Source organism: Micropterus salmoides, unplaced genomic scaffold (genome assembly GCF_014851395.1).
Source record: "Micropterus salmoides isolate LMB-PRFRI ecotype aquatic unplaced genomic scaffold, ASM1485139v1 Ms_hic_scaffold_22, whole genome shotgun sequence".
NCBI classification, from domain to species: domain Eukaryota; kingdom Metazoa; phylum Chordata; class Actinopteri; order Centrarchiformes; family Centrarchidae; genus Micropterus; species Micropterus salmoides.
Window position 1 is genome coordinate 6,375,819 of NW_024041373.1, and position 23,116 is coordinate 6,398,934.

Genomic DNA, 23,116 nt, shown 5'->3' on the forward strand with positions numbered 1-23,116 from the left:
TAAAATGTGGTTAGCGCTAGAATTTTGGAGTAAAAATTGGCGCAAGGTTTATTTGCCGGGTGATTTCGTGTTGCTTTTCCATGAAGTTGGAGGACTCAAAGGATTAACAACAGAATGGTCCAAATTTTAAGCAGCAGAAGACAGATTGGTCAAGCTCCAGAAACGCTGGTTGCTACACTTAGGCCTGCCCACAGAAATGACTGGGCCCCTGAAAAAGTCCAGTGAATGGGCCCTCTGCAGATCTGCTTTACTCATGTCAACGCATGTTGTGCTGTCTATCTCGTACATAAACACATACATGGCCTGCCGTATGCGGTGCACTTTTGATGTTTTGACGTTTTGTACAACAAACATTACTCATACCATTTTCAGGAGAAGGGGTTTTCATTATGAAACAGGCTATATTTTACTAAAGCAACATTAAATTTTATTATTTTTACAAGTAATGATGAGTTTTTTGGTCCAAAATAAATTTGGTTATCTTTGCTTATATTTATAATGGACATCATTAGTGCTGGACTGCATGGGCCCCCAGGTGTAATCTGACCTTTGCCTGACACCAGAAGGAACAACCATCCTAGTCTGACTCACCTACATCACCACTGGCTGTTGCTTTAGCTGCTTTCTACTTTTGAGCCTGCAGCTCATATGTACGTTGTACCTGTGTCAAGCTACGCCCTCACCATGGCTTCATTTAATTAATATCCCCTATGAATTTACAGACTGTTCTGCCATGCAAAGGACATTTTGCCCAGCCTCCATAAGAGGTCAGCAGCAGAACAGGCCCCACAGGTGTAATCCCATTTACTTTGATCCTCTGTTTTTATGTCCTCGTTAAAAGCTGCTGAAGTAGCAACATGGTATTAGTAAATACACAAGTGGAATATATATGAGCATTAATCATTCTCTGCATTGAACAGGGCACTGCTACCTTACTAGAAATTGGGGACTGTGCAGAAATGATGCATTGATTTGAATTAAGATTCAAATCAATCCTTTAATAAGGATTGGAGTTATGTACCTTTCCTGTATGTATACTGCATATGTTACGTCACAATGTGCACAACCACATCTTTCTCATTGCTTAATCAGAAGACATTTATTCAAACCTCCCTCTCTGAAAATAGAAACGAGGTGCTGTTACTGTGTGTATAGAACATTTTTAACAAAGTTATCAAACTCTTCCATCTGGATTATGCTGAAGAACGCCAATGATGTGGTCTAGAGCAACAAAAAAAGTCCAGGCAATATAAAGAAGCTCTTTTAAAGTCTGAGTCATATCATGTATACACGTATTCACTTTTCTTTTTTTTGTTGAATGTCATTGCTTTGATGGTTTTATTGCTTTAGACCCCTCTGCCGGGCAGGTTAGAGGAGCGACTGCACGACTGATGAGCATGGCAGGAAATTGGCAGATGGAAGCATCCATTTCACCGCTAATTAGGGGGTCCAGAAGCCCGCCGACTGACAGGGTTCAACTGGGCAATGTAGTGCCTGCCAGCTCCCATCCCGTGCGCTTTATAAAACGCTCTTTAATTCCCCGGCACAATATCATTAACTTTGTAAGTGGATGAACACAATGGACAAGCAATTTAATTAACTTCTACCATTGAATGTTGGAGGGGAGACTAAATGAAATTAATGCACAATATTTCCCAGGGAGGCAGCCAACCTTGGGAGTGGGTCTGGATTGTTGGCAGGTCAGGCGCTGCTGTGGGTTTGGCCAATTATGCCTTGTTTAGACCCATCCATAATATTTTCCTCAAAAGAAAATAAAATCAGTGGTTTTGAGATCAATCATGAGCGCATGTCGCTCTGCATTCTGGGAGATTTTAGAATAATGAAGTGGAAGCCCGGAAACAGTCTTCAGAGCTAAACAGGTATCCTAACAGATCCATGCAGCCATTGGGGTTTACTTGAAATAGACAATCAATTAATGGGTGGATGGAGGTTTGGGAACTGTAGCAAAGTGGTTCAGTGGTTTGTAATTGTGGATCTAGGGATGGCAATGTCGGCTCGTTGGGCAGTCCATCACGTTGGTCCAGATTGAAATATCATAACAACTGTTGGGTGGCTTGCCATGAAATTCTTACTTTGGTGGGTACCTGACTTTTCATCTAGTAAGTCAGAATTTTCAGTTATATATGAAATATCCCAACACCTATAAAAGACGGATTGGCAAACTTTGTGCTCGACGAAGAGTCCTACTGATTTTGGTGATCCCCTGACTTTTCCTCTAGCGCCACCAGCAGGTTGACAATTTGTGAGTGTGAAATGTTTGATGCATTTTGATGCAGACATTGATGGCCTTTGGAAACCTGGTGATCTCTTGACTTTTCATCGTGCTTCATTCATCACCAGGTCAAAATTTCAGTTGTTCCAATACATTTGTTAATCTATCTACTTCATTATCTGTTTGGTTTTTGCAGCCTTGCAAAGCTGCTAGTGTGGCTATTGACTGTTAATCTAGTTTTGTAAACACACGGCTGCTAACATTATTACAGCGTTTCAGTGTAAATGTCCTCATCTAGCCATATTTTGATGCTGCAGGTCAGTATTATTCACTGTAGCCACAATACGAGTCAAAATGAGGATCAGGTGGTCTAGATCTGCTCTTCCTGTTGTAATTGTAAGGGATCGATACTAGTCCTGCTTTGCCATGTAAACCAATTTTCTTGCAAGGTCTGCTCAGAGGTCCCTCATGGGGGCAGTGAAAGAGCATTAAGGAGAATAATCTTAACTTAAATCTTAATTACTGTGAAATAACTAAGTACATTTATGTTAACATGTTTCCTTTTAGTATATCTTTGAGCAGTCTAATTCCTTCCCTCTGTCCCTTACCCATACCCCCCAACACACACACAAACACACCCCAGAGACAAGGGCTCCTTCAGGACGTGACGGATGGCTCCAACACTCGGGCCGCTTTCAAATCACAGGAAGTGACAGAGGAAGTTTTAATGAGAGTTTTGTCTGTGTATCCAGTCAGGCCTTCCAGGCAGCCGATGAATAATAGACACTGTGGCTCAATACTCTGAATACTCAATCAATGGCACTGGGAGAGGGCCTTGGCAAACACATATGGCGGCCCAGGGTGGGCGGTGGGCTCAGGAGGGGTAGAAAATACTAAGGCTTCTCCATCTGTATCTCCGGGCTGAAAAACCAAGCCATCTCTATTGATGCTGCTCACTTTTGTGCTGGGGTGTTTTCCTTCCCGGGGATGACAAACAGGCTGTTTGTGCAGTAACGGAGATTTGTGCAGAGAGGCTTCTGTGAAGATGCTCTTTTAGCCCCCGATACTGCATATCAATGGGTCCCCTGCTGGGACATAGAGGGCTGATCTTGAAATAGATATGTGGATCCTTGCATTCAGAAGCTGTCAGACCATGCTATGCTCTTGTCTGCTGAAGGGTTCACGTTTTACACCTTGATTTGGAGAATGTTAAGAATTTAGCCATGTATGAATGCTGGTGCTTAGTGACTGATGAGGATATTATGTACCTATTAGTCAGAGCTTATGTCCCTGCCTCCTTCTCTAAGCTGTTTTGACATAGCATGTGTTACTGATATATCGCAACACCATTTCTTCATGACAGCATATCTGATTGACCTTTCCGATAAGATTGCGTGTGTGTGTGGGAGTTGTTTTTGTGTGGTTATGTTTGTATATGTGCAGGTTTATGTGGAAGTGTGGCATCACTCGTGGTTTGACAGATGAGGAGACTCCAGGGATTTCTGAGCAATGAGATATAAACTGGAAAACAGCCCATTCTGTCTCTGCTGTCTAGAGGGCAAAATGCCACCGGAAACCCTGAGGTGGCCGTAACGAGTCTGTAGCCTGAACACTGAGATAACTCTGATCACAGTTCAAGTACTGTATCACTTTGAAGAGAGCAATTTTAAAGGGTAATTCTGTTTTAGTACAACTTGTCTTATATTCATAGTTTTGGCCATCTTTGCTGTCTAATAATAAGACTGTATTCACCAAGTCAATTTCTGAAAGGTGGCAGTCGTATCCCCAGTATAATAATAATGATAATAATAATGATGATGATCGTTTATGTTTTTATTAAAAACAAAACCCACGTTGTATCTAAGCATAATTATACTTAAAGGTTGACAAAGCACCACCAGTACCAGAGGTGCTGAAATTAGAAATGAGGTGCAACATTGGCAGATTAAAAATGAAAAGCAAGGGGAACTTACAAAAGATTAAAAGAATACTTATGGGGAGGGGGATCCCTCCTATGCTGCTCTGCCTGTGGTTTCTACCTTTTTTCCCCCTGTTAAAATGTTCAAGGGACTAAAAATAAGAGGGTCGTATGCTGTACAGACTGTAAAGCCCCTTGAGGCAGATTTGTTTTGTAATATAAAAATAAAATGTACTTTTTACTTACTTGATTCATGGAGTGGGATAGACCTCAATGCTATGGCCTCAGTTAACCATCTTATTTCAAAAGTATAGGGGGGGGAAAGCCTTCACCGTAGGACCACAGGAGTGGTATCCTCTTCCTTTCACAGAATGCACGCATACAACCTGGATGAACCACAGTAACAAAAATTCAAGGAAAAAAGTACCTTTTTCAAAACAATCATGTTAACATCTTTTGTAAACATCTTTTGAGCGAGCCTCTCTTGCTAAAGTGCATCATCTAGTTTCCTATTAAAACCCTCATTGGACACACATGCTCTATGCTCCACAAAACCCATAAGCCTCCACTTTGCCAGTGTCTGGGGGACAGCAGAACATTACCCTCGGAAGTTGTACAGTGACACTGTGATGACACTGGAGTGTGTATGTGTCAGCTCTCCTGGGACTGGCCACTCTCCCTTAGCGCAGATTGGAGGTGAGACCTTGAAGAAAAATTATTACTTTTATGTTTGCTTTATGGCTCATTTTTCACATTAAACGCAGAAAATCTATTCGGAGGTCACAGAATTCCTGCTTCTCTTCGTCGGCCAGAACTAATTTTTGCAGCCCTCGGTATCGATAAAGCATTCAGTGGAGCAAAGTATGCAGGCTATGTACTGCAGCTCTCAAGTCTCTATTTTCCACCAGCCAGTCTATTGGGACTTGTTCAGCCCATATCTGCTGGGGTTTTGGAAATGTCAACTACAAACTCGTACGAACACACATACACACACACACACACACACACACAGGCACACGGACAGCAAGCACAGCCGCCGTTGTGTCGGTGTTCCCTTAACTGTGAGCAGCGTAGCCAGTACAACTCGTGATAAGACATAGCATTGCCAGAATGAGTCATAAAACCCCAGCTTTTATGGCGCAGTTATTGTCTTTCTGTCTACAATTATGGTGATTACTCATTTCCCCTTACCTCCCCTGCGGCCCTCATGGTGCACTTAATAGACTGCATTTTACTAATGGAAAATTAAGTAGACGCTGTGGCAGTGGGGTTTATAAATATGTAAAATATACTTTTAATTATTTCAAGTGAATCTGGCAGCTAATCAATAAAGAGGGACGTGACAAACATACGTTTGACACAGGCCATTGTAAAGCTACTGGTAAAAGATAAGCACGGCCTGTCAGCGCAGTCCAGCCCTAATGAATATTTTGAGCCTGTCATGCAAGGAGACAAATGGATTAATTGCGCCCTGCTAATATAATAGCTTCTTCATGAAGAGTGCAGGAGGCAGGCAGAGGAGAGGAGAGAGAGCAGAGCAGCTGCTAGGTTCTGAACCCTGATGTCAAATAAATATTTATTAGGGTTGAGGGTTAAGTAGATTTTTGCGATTACACGGATAGCCACTTAAGCATAGTTGTTTGTCATTTATCTGAAAATTGATTCATGCCGATTTGTTTGATGTCATATTCATTTTACTTTTCGTAGTCGCAGGCATCGAGGGCCCGTAGAGGGATCCGCTTCCATTGCAATAGAGACAGTGGCTGTCTGGAATTAAAGTGAAGGGTTTAATCACTTCTTTATTTATTTATTTAGTTAGTTCTATTATTACTTTTATTCTCTGCACACAATAATTGTTGAAGACTCCCCTTTTTAAGCCAAGGTGTTTACTCTTAAGGGCGAAAACTGATCATAATTTTCAATCTGAGTATTTTTCCAATGAATTGAGTGAGAAATGAAATGAAATTGCAATTTCCCAGAGCCCAAGGTGAAAACTTTATATTGCCAGTTTTGCTTGTTCAGCAGTCTAAATATTCAATTCACAATACTACACTAACAGAATAGAGCAGAAAAATCCTCATATTCAAGCATAAACTGTTCATCCATTTGCTTAAACCATTAAACAGTTCTTGAAATGTATGTCTATTTCCAGAGAAACAGCAGTTAAATAATGTAATGTGGAGTGAAGTATCTCCTTTCTTCTCATTTCAAAATAGTAATTTTTACTCGACTACCCACTGAAATATTCACACAAACAGCAGCAGTTAGCGTAGTGGCACCATTGTGACAGATTCCCTCCCTCTGCCTGATTCCCTATCCATCTCTGTCTCCAAGTCTGCTGTTGGCACTTTAAGGTGAAAGAGAACATAAAGACAAGTGAGCACAAATAAGTGTAGGGGGAAGCTTCCTGGAAGCCGTCCTCTCGCAATGGGAAGCTGTGACCTTGAGTCCTGCCATCGCCAAACGGCATCCCCTCTCATACGTGCGCCCACCTCCCCTCTTCCCTCTATCCCTGTCCTCCGTCAGAGCAGGAGAAGGAATGAGGGAGGGAGGGGGGAGCGTGGCGGGGGGTCCGGGTCACCAGCCTCTGTTCTCATCAATTAAATGTGCGACAGTGTTTTCCGTCGGCTGAACTTATATGTCAAGGAGATGGGCAGGACCTCATGTTTGTGCTTTTGACAAATCAGCAAATGTTTAATCTCAAGATGTGCCGGCGCTCATAAATAATGCAGAGGCCGGGCCTAAACTCTCTCCCATCGTGCCGGAGAGAGGCGTCTGCACCCGGCCTCAATAGCAAAACGCAGGAAACCCCTTCAGGCTTAATCCTTCCTCTTGCTTAGAGCCTTTTTCTTCTACACGTCTCCTCCTTTTTGATCACAACCCATCAACCTCTCATCATCACGCCTCTTTATTTTACTGTCCCTGAGCGTCCTACCTTACATTATCTCTTATCTTCTACCTTGCACCTTCACTGTATTCTGTCTAACTCTCTTTGTTGTTCGACATTTTTTCTCTCTACTCGCTTATGTTTTAATTTGGTCGCTATGGTCTCTATAGTAAAAGTTACTCACCACCCTCTGCCTGTCTCTTTGAGGGCAGGAAGGAGACCCAGTATTATCCCGAGCCAAAGGTCTGCTATCTCAAAGACACAGGGGATTGAGCTTGAGCTTTGCCTCCATTTGCCCTAAATGTAAAGAGGGCAACAGAAAGCAGTGTAGTGGACTGTGAACCGCATCAAATCCCCCCTCTGCACGACTCTCACTTCTTCCCACAGACTTTGATTGGCCTTTTCCCCGACTGGGAAAGTTTCCTGATTGTTCACAAGGAAAATTAAGATTTTAAGCCTATTGAAGTTGATCTTTGCTCATTCAAAAGTCCATCTGAATGTGTCCTTTGAAAGCTTAAATTGTTGACTCGCGACATTAGAAGACTCTGAGCCCGAGAATGGGCTGTACAGAGACTATGCTGAGTGTACTGTACTGAGAGCACATTGCACCTGTTGTTGTGTAGTTGATGGTGTGTAGTGTATGTGGCTTCCCATTGAGCGGAGCTGTGGGAAGTGTGCTGTGGAGTGTGTTAAAGAGTCAGGCTCTATACTTTCAGCCTAGTTTATTAGCCAAGCATTCCCACATTAGGTCAATCCTTTGCACACTCTGCATTGTGAGAGGCTATGAACAGGGTTCTTGGAAACTGGAGAAATAATGTGATAAATTGTTGCTCTTGAACAGGTTGACAGTTCTTCCAAAAAAATTATGGGAAATGTGATTTTATTCCTCCCCTTTATGAGGATGATTTTCATCTGTGAAGTGATATGACAAATCTTGACAGGATCCAGGTCCTGGACTGGATCCAGAGCCAGTAAAGAAAGGAATATTTTGAAAAAGTATGCAATTATTTGTGATAAATATGTCCAATCTAACAAATATCTTCCCTCTTGCAGGCTTTGGGAAGTTTCTACTTTATCCACGAGTCTTTGAAAAACATCCACCAGTTTGATTTCAAAGGTGAGTGCCCCCCTCCAACATGCTTCCACATATAAATCATTACCACTGTCTCGAAATAAAATCCTCACATCGTGCCCCCTCATCCCACCCCTGCATATCAAACACAACCATTTGCAGGCTATTCCCGCTCCCATCAAAACCAGCGTGCTAAGATTGGCTTTGATAATGTAAAGGGAGGGGGACCGAATGGTAATGCTTATTAATATTAGGATTTAATTCATAAGATTTCGGGCCTACAGTAATGGTGTGCAGCGGGTTATTGGACAGTTACAGCGGTCTCATCAGCCTGCGGTGTCAGAGGGCCCTGGGGTCCGGTGGCTGCGCTAATTAAAGAAGGGATATAGATGTGGAGGCGCCTCGCTTCCTATTAGACCCAAGTCAGCATTAGCACCAGTTACCCCAGTGAAGGACAGGGCGAAGGCAGGGGAGGGGTCGAGAGGGGAGAGGACCACTCCACTTGTACACACCTGCTTTAAAGATTTGATTTAATTTAAAAGAATTACATAAACAGCTGGATATGGACGGTAGGGAAAGCACAGGTGTTACTAGTAACATTAACAATGGCTCTGTTTTATTCAAGTGTCCCAGTAAGTTGTGACAGTGAGCCAGCATACACAATACCAGGTCCCTGAAACTGAAGCGGCTAAATGGATTTCAGCTGTCATTAATTTAATTATTACCTACTGTGGCATGTCAAAATGTCTTCTGTGTAAAAGTTCTTTCTGTTGTTTCAGAGAAATTAAACTTCCTATGCACAGTAAGTAACTGACATTAGTGGTGTAACAATACAGTCTGCTCACAGTTCAGTTTAATACTCTAACAGGGTTCACAGTTTAAAACAAAGCTGTAAACGAACTGTAAAGACTTTCTTCATTAACCATAAAATGTGCAAAAACTATTAATTTAAGTAGCTTTTTTATAAGCTGATCTTTATGCACAACTAAACTGAAGATTGAAAATCAATGAGATTTATTTAATATTGCAATCCTGTCGTGCCATTGCCATGATAGGATTTTTTGTATCACAACAATATGTCGTTACGCTCTTCAGTGACACTAGCTCTCCCTCACTCACACGTTTAATCAGTCCCTTATGGCAGCAAAGCTTGTACATGAGCTTGAGTACAGACTCTGTGGTCGCATGGGTACTGAACTGTCAAGTTTGTTTATGTAGCCAAATCACACCTCAAATCAACATGCCTTAGAAGACTAACGTAGAACATACAGCACACAGTGATCTTAGACTCTTGAATCGGATAAGAAAGTACCCCACAAAAAAAGTTATTCTTCCTTCATGTTGTGGTAAATATGGAGGTATCCTGACATGGCAAAGCACTTTACTTAAGGATATTTTCAGGGTCATTATTCACAAACCACAGTATCTACCTGTGAGATCAAAGCCAGGCTTACGTGTTTTTATTTTAACTCACACTCACCTCTCCAGAATATGAATACAGATGTTCTTCACTCTGACCAGCAGGTGGTGCAGTTGTCTGAGGAAGCCAAAGTTGCTCTGGCTTTCAGTGAGCACTGATTGTGTTAGGAGATTCAGACTCACACACAGGGGTCTCTAAAAATTAACCCGCCATGTTTGTAACAATAAACTGTCTTCCTCCCTTTTCCTTGCTCTGTTTCTCCATCTCCTCCCCTTCCCTTTCTACCCCCGTCCGTCTTCCCTTCACTTTCCACCTTAGCCAAGAAATTCAAGAAGGTGGTAGGGAAGGAAACCTACTCAGACACACTAGAAAGCACACCCTCGCTGGAGAAGGAGAAGTTTCCACAGGACTACTTTCCTGAGGTGGGTAATGTAACAAGAACACTTGAGTGACTGATGGTGGTGTTGTCATCTAATGACAGCTTTCTGTCATGTGACAAATGGACACACGGCTTGTTTACACCATATTCAGTCTGTACAGTATGCGTTGCCCTTTTTACCACCCATATTGTTCAGTGTTTTATATAACAAGCACAATTATTATAAATATATTTCCCCCTAAACAAGACTGCAAAATAAATCTTGGAAAGTGCCTCAACCATTGAGTCTTAGTCTGTTATTTTATATATTAACAATGCCAAACTTTTAGATAGTAATTTATAATAAAAAAGAATATTATTATTATTAAAAGAATATTTCCTTTTCCCTACTTTTTATAGATTTTTTTCAAAATGTTTAGTTTTTTTGTTTTACTGTCCAATCTTTTTCTGCTTTCAAGGAAATCCAGCTGACACATGGCTTATTTGAAGACAAATCAGTCTCAAAATTCAAATCGTGAAACGGAGAAAGTCCTCGTTGTGCCTGTCGTGTCCCGTGGAGCAATTCTCTGCTCACTTCGCTGTGTTCACTTTTCTGGTTTCGGTGCGGTTTGCCATCAGAGGGGAGCTGAGCGCTGAGCATAGCTGTGCTGATATAGTAATAAAGAGCACGACTGCCCGTGTGTCATCCCCGCACTCCCCACTCATCTGTCAACCATGCTCCGACGGCCGCCTCCGCAAATATATGCAAAACAGATGGATACGGCCCCTTCACACACTTCCCCCCAATTTCCGTCTCTTTCACACACTGCAGGACTCCCCACCCTGCCCGCCCCGAGCCACCCTAGACATACACACAAACACATGCATTCACACACCCAAACAGCTTCACGTCTCAGGTTCCCCTCTTTCCCGTTCCACAGATGATCGAAAACCAATTACACTGATTGAGACGCAAAGCCATTTAAAATGATTAGAGTGAAAAAGCATTGTTCTGCGTTTAACAGGACAAGCAAAGAAAACCACAAAACAAACCTGGCATGGCACGGCGTGAGAGGGATGAGCGGAGTGATGTAGAGAGAAAGTGTGTGTGTGTGTGTGTGTGTGTTTGGGGGGGGCGATGAGAAAAGTTTTGTCCGGTGATTTATGCCTCTTTCCCGGCTGGGATATGAATCTGGGATGATGCTCCAGAGAGCAGCACTCCAGATAATGTTAGCCCATTTAAAAAGAGCAGATTTGTGTAGTCTATCAGGGTCGGCGAGTATTTTTTTTTCCCCCCTCCTCCCCCTCCTCCGTAGTGAGAAATTGGTTGTTATCATAGATCACAGATACTGCTCAAACCTCTTATGAAAGATGAATTAATTTCACTAATGCTTTAATGCAAAGCTCTCATGAGGGAGGCAGACTGGTGATAACCCCTGCCTCGTCCCCGCTTCCTCCGCTAGTGATTTATGCCCTCTTTTAGTAGATGAAACCGCCTAGATTTGCCATCCATCTGCAGCTTTGAGGAATCCTATTACACAGGGATCTTGGACCGGACAGAACGCCACACAAGAGTCCCAAACCCGTAGCTTGAGACCCAGCTCTCAGTTTTGGGTCACGCACCCTTTGATGTGTCGAGTAATTGTTGCATCATATGTGCAAAGATACCTGAAACTGAATGATTTAAAGTTATCAAAAAAGACACAGAGGGTAGGTATGTTGTTGACATGCTCATAACTAATCAGTGCGAAACAAGAACAAACTATATTGTATTTGGAATTCATCCAGTTTGTCAGACAGAATCCTCTGAGGAAGGTTAGGGAGTGACAGCAGACAGCTCAGGTGGCCAGTGGGAGACAGATGTGTGTGTTTCTCTGCTTGTGTCTCACCTTTACAGTTTCCCATTAATAAAGTGTCACTGAGCGAGCTGCTGATGACATCATGGTGGGAGGGCTGTGTACGTGTCTACATGTGTGTTGGTTTGTGTAGAAGCCAAATGTCATTCAGTACATTTGGCTGCACTTGATCGCTGCACTGGGGTTTAGTCCCAGGAAGTGTCCTCTCAAGATTCTGTGTGCCAAGCAGGGCTGCAGCTATCGATTATTTTAATTATCGATTCATCTGCAGATTCTTTTTCCAGATTAAACGATTAATAATTTTGTCCATAGAATTGGAAAGAACATCCACCCCAATTTCCCAGAACTCAAGGTGAATCACATTGCTCATTTTGTTCCATAAACCAAAGCTGTGCAGTTTACACTAAAACAAGTGCAGAGCGTGCTACTTAATGTCCTGTGCAATCAGAAATCTAACCAGAGTTTTTCCCCTTAATAATATTACTTAACGCTTCGATAAGCTCCATTTTCACATAACCTAGCTCATGCTCGTGATGGTTTTCTCTTTCAGCTCCTAAAAGTGGCTAAACTCAGTGTCATATAATAAAATATTAGGTAAAGTCACTTACATACACTTTTCCCGCTTGTGGCCCTTTCTGACGCTTACAGTACTTTGATTCTGATTTAAGTGACAACCCCTCCATATGCAAAACATCAGTTCTTCCCGTAATCCCACCTTGAGTTATAGCTGTAAGTGAAGGAGAGAGAAGCAGGGACATTAATTGAAATGCTGAATAAGAAGGAAGTGGACAAAATTGTGGGTGCATTTCTTTTGAAAGGTCGCTGTGATGGATTTGGCGGCTTGTCGTTTCCCGTTGTTCCGTCAATCTCTCCACCTCCCCAGTGGGCATTAATATATTTATTTGTTTGGCGCAGTAATACATACCTCCAAAAACCATTGCATCATAAGGATTTGTCATTGCCTTATATAAATAAAGTATACGACCCAGACCTTAATGTGCCCTTGCTATTGATTGTTTTACACAGCCGTAGGAAGAAAAAAAAAAAAGAAAAAGAAAGAAGGGAAGGAAATAGCGGACAGGCTGTAGATCAACATCCATATGAGTTTGTATTTGTTGTTTGGCACCATGAGCGTGTCCATAAAAGCATTGACTTTTCATACCCTTTTAGTGCCCTCTGTAGTAAGCTCTGATACGGGGCCGTGATTACTTTCAAGTTCTGCCCCCGATGAAAGTTAACTTCCCTCATGTTTTTCTCCTTTGATTTAAACACCGTATGTGATTCATAGATGCGATGCGTAGTACGTTAAGGAGATGAAGTCATTTAAACGGGCATTGCTTGTAAAATGCATCCCGCATTTATCACCAGACAAGACACCTGTGACACAGATGCTGTCCTCTGTGACAGGCGTGAGCCATGAGACTGCAAGGAGCTCATAAATGAGGGGATAATGTTGAAATGAAAGCTAAACGAAGGCTTTGTATGTGGGGGTTTGTTTTTTGTGTACAGAAGGATCAGAAAAAAATATCTTGATTTTTACAAGTGAACTGTAAAAAATCCAGTTTAGGCTGCTTTCTGGCTGTTTTAAATCCATCATTTTTCTTTTATCTGCTAGAATTTAACATATGAATTCTTAGAGCACTTGGCATGCCTACATCATGTTTACTGCAATATTTGAGTGGTGACAATGACAGAGACTGTTCCCTGTACACGTGGTGCATCTTTATCACACACACACACGCGTACATTCATGTGCTGTCCAGTCATATAAACCCTATGTGAGGCCCCCACTTATTTGATGGGCCCCCCTGGAAGATGGTATAAAGATTAATGTGACTGTCTACTGGGGCTCAAATCAATCAGCGTTTGTGTGTATTACTTATTACTCACAGTGCATTTCTGTCACAGGGCTTTTGTGTAACTCCCCCCCCCGCCAACCGTCCTGCACTCTTCTATCACCCCCCTCCAAACATCACCCCGCTGTAATATTATTTATGGAGGTCGGACTTTGAGCTGAAATATAAGAAAGGTCAAAGAATCAAACAGGAAACGATGGCAGGAGGGTGTCTTGGACACGGACTGGGAATAGGATCGTGTCTGTTTCTGTGTGTGTGTGTGTGTGTGTGTGTGTGTGTGTCCTGACTGTGTCATGTCTGACATTTTATAGGAGCGTAATTTTCCAATGGTCACAACTGGGGAGTTTTATGTAGTGGTTCCCAGTTTCCAGTGAATCCGATGGTTCTACTTTCCTCCATCATCGTGTCTTTTTCCATCCTTGTCTGTTGGTCTGTCTCTTTCTCATCGTGTGTGTGTGTGTGTGTGGTGGTAAGCCTGTATATGTATTGCCCGACACCCCTGGATGTGACCCACTGTGTAGCTGCCGTTCATCACTGTCATGGGCGGAGACGCCATCGCTGACCTGTGGAAGGTCAGCCAATGTCACCCCAAGCCTTGTGACCCTTTACCGTTGCCCTTTGACTTCCAGCCTCACCCTCCCCACTGCCTCTTTATAGCCACCAAAGTCACCTATCCATTTCATCCAAATATGTCTTTAACTCTAGCTGTGACATAGCTTATCAAAGATTGTACTGGCTAAAGTCATCTGTTTTTAAGATGCATTTGTGTGTGTGTGTGTGTGTGGGTGTGGGGTGTGTGTGTGTGTGTGTGTGTGTGTGTGTGTGTGTGTGTGTGAAAGGAGTGGGGAGGGAGGGATGATGATGTTTTCAGCATGAGATTAAATGGGGCTGGACAGCATCTGTGTCATCATCTCTGCTCCAATATCAGCTGCAGCAACCAAATGATGATGTCATCATGTCAACCAATAGAGAGAAATAGAGAGACTCTTTCCTTCTTCTGCACTTTTGATTGATTGTGGGAGATAAATATCTTAACCAGACTTCTATTACAGAATAAAAGCAGTTAAAATAGATAACACAGTGTATTTTTATTTCCTACTTTCTGATATGTATATGCTTGTTCCACTTGACTGGGAGGGTCGTCTGAGTGTTTATTCTGTGTGTATGCGTGTGTGTGTGTTGTGAGCGTGTTTATAAGGAAGCGATGATGCAGGGGGTCAATCAGTCATACGTGGAGGAAATGGGGCAATCTGGGGCCGGGTGTCAAGGAAGTGATGGATTTTAATGCTGCGATTGTAGTTAATGGCTCTTTAAATTAAATCCAGATTAAACGTCTCTGGTCCCAGCTTGTATGGGCACTGAGCAAGCCCCCCCCCCCCGAAACACACACACACACACAAACCCCCAAACACTCACTCTTCATCTTGTACCTCCTCATCCTCCCCACTCTCTGACTTTCTCTTCTCAACTTTACATCAGCAAATGCATACAGTACAGTAGGCTTATGGATTTTCTATGAAACGTAGTAAATGTATAATTGAATATACATGTACGCTTTGTGTACATGAACGCATGACTGAGATCACCGAGCTTGGTCACTCAGTCCTCATTGCTTTCGTTTATCTTTCCAATGAATTCTGATTCAGTTTGTTTAAAACATATTTTTCTTAATTGTGCTGCAGTGTGACACTCGCATCTGATTCCATTTGCTCCTTTCAAAGTCACAATATTGGGACAGCGAGTTATAATTGGGCCCATACATCCTGCCGAGGCAGTATGGATTAATTCAAGTATGCTAATGTAATTCAATTTGATACAGTTAATCTTGTACTAATGCAGATTGAAGGATGTGAGGCGCAATCAAATACCTCTTAGCCTTTTAATTTGCATCTGAGTTTTTTAAATAAAATTAGTCAATTTGTAATTATGTGACCTGGCCCATAATTAGTTTATTCATCACTGCAGTTAACTCCCCATTAGGAGAGTCGGGGCGAGAGAGACAGAAAAAGAGAGAGACTGAGGCAAAGAGACTTATTTATCTATTCAGAATGAGAACACTCGCAACATCAATTTGTCTCTCATTTAATAACGCACTTCATGGTCAATCATGTGCTGTTTGAGAAAGATCTTTGGACTTGTGATTGGATAATTTAACTCAAGGCTGGTGGGATCTGATCAAACAGCTGCCTACTAGATGTCTTCACACACCCAGTTGTATGCTCTGAATGTTTTATGTAACTTTCACCTACACAGACTGTAGGCTGTGTCTTGAAGCCTTTCGTATAACAGTTCCCTGCATTATTTATCAGACATGTTGCAAAGTGACTGACAAGGAATTTCAAACTAACTTTTGAAGTGTCCAAAAGAGAAAATGTGTTCTAGTCAGCTGGGTTTAAATAAATAAACATGGTGCCTGCCTCTACATGTAACTTTGATACTTGCAGTGTGTTCCACTTGTTCAGGGCTGCAACAAACAAATTTAATTTATTTTTTATTTAATCAGTTATTCTTCTGGTGTATAAAATGTCAAAATATAGTGAAACATCCCCACCAGAAGTCCAACTTAATCTTATCAAATTGTGAGTTTTGTCCAACTAAATGTCTAAAGTCCAAGACTAGGTTATTTGATTTACTAATCAAGAAAAGCGGTGAGAAGCCAGAATTAGGATTGGTTGGCATTTTTGACTGAAAAATTCCTTAAACAATTAATCAATTATGTAAATAGTTGCAAGCAATCATGAAGTCAATCGAGTAAACTGCAGTGGTGGGAGAAGTACACAGATCCTTTACTCCAGTGTAAATTAGTTACAAGTAAAACTATTTAATTATTTACTATGTAAGAAACATTTTCTTAAAGTGTCAAAATAATAAATGTTCTCACTGTAGAATGACCCCCTTTTTGGAGTATTATTATTATAATGTACATTATAGTATTGGCTTAATATTATTGATATTGAGATGTAAACAGCATTTCTTTTATGTTGTGGCTGGTCGCTCTCAAGCTATTTTGGATCATCACAATGGATCATACTGTATGTGCAAAAAAGTCTGAATGTACATAGTAACTTTTAACTATAGCTGTATATGCAGTTGAATAAAAAGTGCATTAATTCCCTAAAGTAGCATCAAATGGACCTTAAGTATTATAAGTGCCTCAAATGTGTACTTAAGTACAGTACTTGAGTAAATGTACTTGGTTACTTTCACCACGGCTAACCTATTAATAGTTAATAGATTATTAATCATTTCAGCTCTACATCTCTCTATCGGCGGTATCCATCAACAAGCTCTTACCAAAAGCGAGCAAATTTTATTCAAAAGTTTAATTTCAATAAAATTATAATTCGATACAACAGAATTTTCCAGAATTTTTTGGGTGGTATAGAAACTATTCTTGAAATACGTGAAACTGAATCAGTGCTCTCAGATTATTGACATTGTTACTTGATTATGAAACATTTGACATTTATAGCTTTCATTTGCCTTGTGATGACTGGTGAATCCTTACTAATGTCAAAGTCTACCACTGTCATGCTAAATTGAGTCTCTCTCTGTTCTGCAGTGCAAGTGGTCCAGAAAGGGATTCATCAGAACTCGATGGGCCCTGGCTGACTGGTGAGTTTTATTAATAAGTCCCTACAATGACAAATCCCACCTCATCTATGCTCAGTCCTGCATCATTACAACTGTATCATTGTGATTAGAGATGAAGATCTAACCATGTCAGTCATGTCCGGTTTACCCACAAGCCGCAGTGGGCTGTGTGGTTTTTGTAGACAGCTCAGACAGAGAGAGTGAGTTACATAGCGGAACCCTCTCCGAACAGTGTCCCGCGGAAGCGAGCGGGGATTTGATTAGACGTAATCACGTTAGTCAAGCAGTTGCATATGACAGATGACAAAAAACATTAGATGCAATTGAACCTGTACGGGATGAATACAAACGCTGGCTTCCAGCGTGCAGGGCAGGGGATGGGTGGGGGTGGTGGCTGAGGGGTGGAAGACGGGGATTGTAATCTAATGGAAGGATGACATGAGAACTAAAGAGCTGAAACGGTAAGCATTTAATAGGGGCATGACGTTTGACAAGAGCGGCGGAGGGAGAGAGGCTGGTGAAGAATAGGGAGATCAGATCAGAGATGGGATAGACAGAGATAGCCAAAGCCATGCATATATTCATTTTTTCTGGATGTCACTGCAGAATAAAACCCTTGAGATAAGACCAATTGCTCTGGGTCCCCCTGCCTGACACCATGCCAACAAAACAGGCCAGATTGATAGGATCAGCAGGGAGGTGTTCATCACTGTACATTGAGCCATCTTGGGTTTCCCTGACAGGACAAACTGAAAGAAAGCAGATTAGTGTTTGTATGTATGGATGTCTACACTCATATGTAGTGTTTGAGCATCTGTGGTTAGAGAAGCTTTTTATCCCACCTTTTAAGAAAGGTCGGGAGAGGGTTACCATCAGGAAATATCAGAAACATGTGTACCAAGTCAGCAATGACAAAATACTTGCTTGTTATTGTCAAATTGTTACTGTCTATAATTTAATCAAAAGCTCATCTAATGCCCCGATTCACAAATATCTATGTCTGGGGATTCATTCTCATCACATTAAAAATACACAGAGCAAGCTTTTATCAGTGCTGAAGTTGCCTGTGATTACTGTGTTAAAGAGATAAAGTCTTAATGCGGTTGATGAATTCATGAAAAAAAAAAAACAATTTTACAAATGTTCTAGTTGAAGAAGGTCACTTAGACTGTGTTCTTTCATCCCAGTGCCTTTGATCTGGTCAACATCCACCTTTTCCACGATGCTTCCAACTTGGTGGCCTGGGAGAAAAGCCCCTCTGTCTACTCTGGGACCAGGCAGAAGGCTCTGGGCTTTGTTTTAGACAGGTACTATACACTCCACCTCTGTTTCTCTTTTAGGTTTTCCATCCATGCTGTATTCTTGATGAGATCAAGGGAAAACCTCTTTCTTACATAATTATATTTTCATTGAATATGACCATAAAGAGTCCCTCACCTGTGGAGAGACTCCCTGCTTCTACTATTACTAGATGTTGTCAGACCATCACAGTTTATGTAGTTTTATGGACTCTACATGGTAATGTCTGTGCTTAATTGAGAAGCATAGACTCCAATTAAACTGTGAAATAGAAATTTAGAAAAAATACAAAGAAATATGTTTGGATTTTTTATCAATTTTTAAGAATGGGATTTGGATATTTACAAAATGTAGTAGATATTATCCTCAATTCCCCAGCATGTCTGGCGTGACAAGACCTGTATTGATATTGTAATATCGATCTCAGCTTAGCATGAGACCAAGCAGGAGAGGTACAGCGGAGAGGATTTTGGTGGGATTCAGTCTAGACCAATGGGATTACATCTGTCTGTAAAAGTAGGGGGTCTTACTCACTACACGGTCTGTGAACTCCCAACTCTCTTGTATCTGTTCTTTTTCTGTCCCTCTCTCTAACCACTCCTCACTTTTTTCAGCATTTTCTTTTTTTTTTTGTATTGTAATCCTACATTCATTTTCACTTTTGTCCCCTTACCGGCAGTATAAGTGTTTGTCCTTTAGCTGTTTGTGCCATGCGTCCAATTTGGTCCAGTGTATCTCAAAACATATCAAAAGTATGATTCTGGGGATCATGATCTTTTCTCTAGCACCGCCAATTTGGACAAAATTTCCCCTTGAATAACGATTTGGTACATCAGGATTTTAAAATGGGTTTGGTTTGCATGAAATTGGCAATGGACAATATTGGTCCCCTAATCTTAATTTGATTGCCATGACATTTACTGAGCCCATTCCAGCTCCCCAAAGGAGGACAACTTTCCATTCTGGACCATCCGTGACCTCAGTCCGCTGGTTTATTTGTCAAATATGTACACTAGATATCAAAGACAATTGCCCTTATTCCAGTTAAATCTGCTGTAGATATTCAGAGGATTCGCCCTAAAGTTTTTGGTGACCCCCTGACTTTTCCTGTTGCACCACCATCAAGCCAAAATGTCAAATTCTAGATTTAAAATATTTAACAAGCAATAGCCATGCCATTTGCAGATTTGTGCTTCCAAGAGGATCAAGCTTCAGAATAAATGTAACCTTTTTTAATAATGGTTGCGAGACTCTAGGTATCTTAATTGTAATGGGAAAGATTTCTCAGCACTGCACTGAGCAGTGCCAGCTTCTGTACAAACAGGCCAGGCTATCCATTCATAGGCCACACTAATGTGATTTATGGAATATCCATTTGCAGCGGAGCAGAACGAGAGGGTGCACGGTGCAACCTCTGCTCCCTACCTGGTCATGCTAACACAGAATAAAAGCCCGGTAGCAGCCTCGTAGCAGGTGACCTCCCATTCAGATGGCATCAGAATGCAAGACATGCCTCACCGCCGCCTCCACTTTGAATAACAACATGCATATATCGTTGGCATACATTATCACCAGGCTTTCTGATGTGCATGAGTTACGAGGCACTTTTTTTAAAGTATTCTCTACGAGGTCATAATTTACCTGTACTTCATTCTTGATTTGATGAAAGAACGGTCCACCTTTAATGGACAGGGAAATTGGAACGTTTTAAGAATATGGCCACTTTTGCAGTTTTTATTACGCTGTAACTTACCTGGATTTACTGGCATAATGAAGTTTCAAAAGGCCCCCTGTTGTTGCTTACATTTAAGTGTTTTTATTGTAATTCCTCTGCTTTCATCATGCAGTTGATTTATTTTTTTAAAGGCTCCCTTGTAAACACACCTAAATAGTGGAGTCTCTGAGTTTAAGTTGGGTGGCTGAGGGGATTGAATAGAAGTTGTGTTGGCTGAGTGGCAGTTTCCACGCTCCCTCTTTCTAAATCCCCTTGTGTTGTGAATGGTAACCCTGTTGTTACTTCTGGGCCATATCATTTAAAGGTTCTTTTTTGACAGGGGTGGGGATGAGGGGTAAGTGGTGTGAGGCAAGGTGGTGGAGGGGAGGTCGTTATATGTTCCGGCTACCCTGGTATTCCTTGCTAAGGCTACAGGGGTGGGATAGTGGTGGCATCGCGCCTCAGTCGCTCACTTTGGGGGAAACCGTAGGGCGCAGATCCGGAGCACCGGAGTGAGAAAAAGCTGGCGGTGCAGAGGGAAGGGAGGAGGAGCACAAAGGGTGCTTGGGCTCTGTAAAGGGCAGTGAATAATGGGTTGGTCCTTTCACAGAGGCTGCTAACCTTTTGGCAGCCACCAGCAAACTCCATTCTCCTCTGCAGATCTGGGAGGACAATGTGCCCGGGCCGGGCTTTGAATGAAGCGCTACCACCAACAGTGTTCCCATTCAGCGGCTGGTTGGGAACCATCTTTTTAGCCATTGTCCTAACTCTGACTCCTACCCCCAGAAAGCAGAGCAGGAAAAGGGAAAGGGGGAATATCTAAAGCCAAACTGCCCCTCCCTCTCTCCCTCGCTGAGCTCTAATCTCTCTCTCATTGCGGGATAGGAGAGGAGGGCAGGGGGGCTCCTGAACACACTACCAGCTGAGTTCCATAAGGCAGCCGGCACAGCAGCCTGATCACACGGCAGTGCTGGGGGACAGAGTTCTGCTGCCGGGCATCAAACTTCCAGCCTCCACCTTATCTGAGGCCCAGGCCTAATAATGCAGCTTACGGCCCATTGAGAAGACATCTGATAAGCCTTTTCCTCTGTGGCCCTTTTAACTGCTAAACGGTGTTTATCTCCAAAGTGCTTCAAGGCCTCAAGGGAACAATGCTGAGAAGGAACAGCGTTTAGCCAGCCAGACCTCACTATTGAGTCACATCAAAAAAGCACTGCTCTATAGCTGCGTTGATGTGTGAGCCACTTCCATGAGAGTGAAGCAAAGCTCTGCTTGAAATGCATCCTCTGCTAGTTTTCCTGTCCTTTGAAAATGCACATATGTGCTCAGGGCTGCATCAAGTGTTATTTACCTTGTTGACTCTGTTACACCTTTATGTGGAATTTTAATTATGTCAAGGTTTAATAGTTTTTGTGTGCACACAATGTAAAAAAAAGATTTTTAATACATTTTCTAAAATGTAAAGAATAATGTTCACCCACTAATTGCTATAAAGGGACAAGATGCTAGAGATGTGTATGCAGTAAAAAGATGCTTCTTATTTGCTTTCTGCACAAGACAGCTGATAGTGATGCTGGCCTCTTGAGAGGATGGAGAACATGGCTACTGAAATCATAGCATGAGATAAAATCAACAGTTTTTTTTCCTCTTCCTTAAAAAAATCCCTTTTGTGTATTGGAGTTTGTTTCTTTTTCCAACCCCCATTCAGAGTGGCTGGTCCGGTTCAGGGGAGAACAGTTTTACATTACAACTGTGAAATCCTGACATAAAGGCGTCCTTTGTGGCGCACCATTATTTTCACACAAATATAGTCTATTGTCACAGTGCTGAAGTTAATTTGATCAACATTGGGGACATTTAACTGTTTTGTTCGCTGAAAAGACTTGTTTCATGCTCATTTTCGGGGCATTGAAAAGCAATGATTGGCAGAAAAATAATGTTGCCGTTAACAATTCAAAGCAATTAGTTTCCCATGGGGAGGCAGTGGGCCGCACTGGCCACCACACAGCGATGCTTTGTCATTTTATGGACGGTCATCAGTCAACTGTCAGAGTGTCTCAAAGAGCCCTCCAATCTAAATGTTTCCCTTTAGGCTTTTCCCAGAACAACAGGCTGAAAGAGCAGAGAAAGGCTGGCTAGTTTCCAGCCAATAGACATGTTGAGCTGCAAGAGGGAGGACTGGATAATCACAGGGAGATCCTCCATAAAGCCAGAATGAATTTATTAAAGAGAGTAGTGCGTGTGTGTGTGTGTGTGTGTGTGTGTGTGTGTGTGTGTGTGTGAATGCATCCAAGTATTATGCTCGGTGCTCATATTTTTTACTGCAACTTCCCCAACTTCCATGTCATATGTGTCTGTTTGAAAGATGCTTGTTTTGTTCTTCCTCAGTGTATTCCCCAGCTGTATACGAATTACATTGGATAACAAAATTACTGTTTTTGTGTGTGTGTGTGTGTGTGAGAGAGAGAGAGAGAGTGATTGTGTGATTGTGGCTGTTTGTGTGTGTGTGTGAGAGAGAGAGAGAGAGAGAGTGATTGTGTGTGTGTGTGTGTGTGTGTGTGTGGTGTCACTGTGTGACTCTAAACTGCCTTCTCACCCTGGGAGGCCTACAGGAGCAGAGGTTAATCTTCTCCAGTGTCTCTCTGCTCATAGTAGACCTGTTTATTTCTCACACACACACACACTGTGCTACAGCAGGCACTCTGAGAGATGGTGGGGGGTAGACATATATGGAGGAATCACTCCAGCACCTGAAAAGAACATAGAATGTTCCCCTCCTCCCACTTCTCTAAGTTTTTTTTAGATAGATATGGGCCATTCAGAGATTTGTTAGATACAGCTTTTCCACCTGTGTCTCTTCATTCACAGACAAGTAAATCTACCCATGAAATGTCAATATAACACTGATG

General features: G+C 42.1%; 1 protein-coding gene across 2 annotated transcripts in view; it reads left to right on the forward strand.

Moving 5' to 3' along the window:
- The window catches only part of LOC119917210 (inositol polyphosphate-5-phosphatase A), a 145,944-nt gene that overhangs the window by 76,803 nt on the left and 46,025 nt on the right, over positions 1-23,116 (forward strand). For both annotated transcript variants that reach the window (XM_038737408.1, XM_038737409.1), the window contains exons 5-8: positions 8,092-8,155; positions 9,849-9,952; positions 17,163-17,215; positions 18,382-18,501. In XM_038737408.1, coding sequence (XP_038593336.1) covers positions 8,092-8,155; positions 9,849-9,952; positions 17,163-17,215; positions 18,382-18,501 — 341 coding nt within the window. The remainder of the gene's footprint in view (positions 1-8,091; positions 8,156-9,848; positions 9,953-17,162; positions 17,216-18,381; positions 18,502-23,116) is intronic.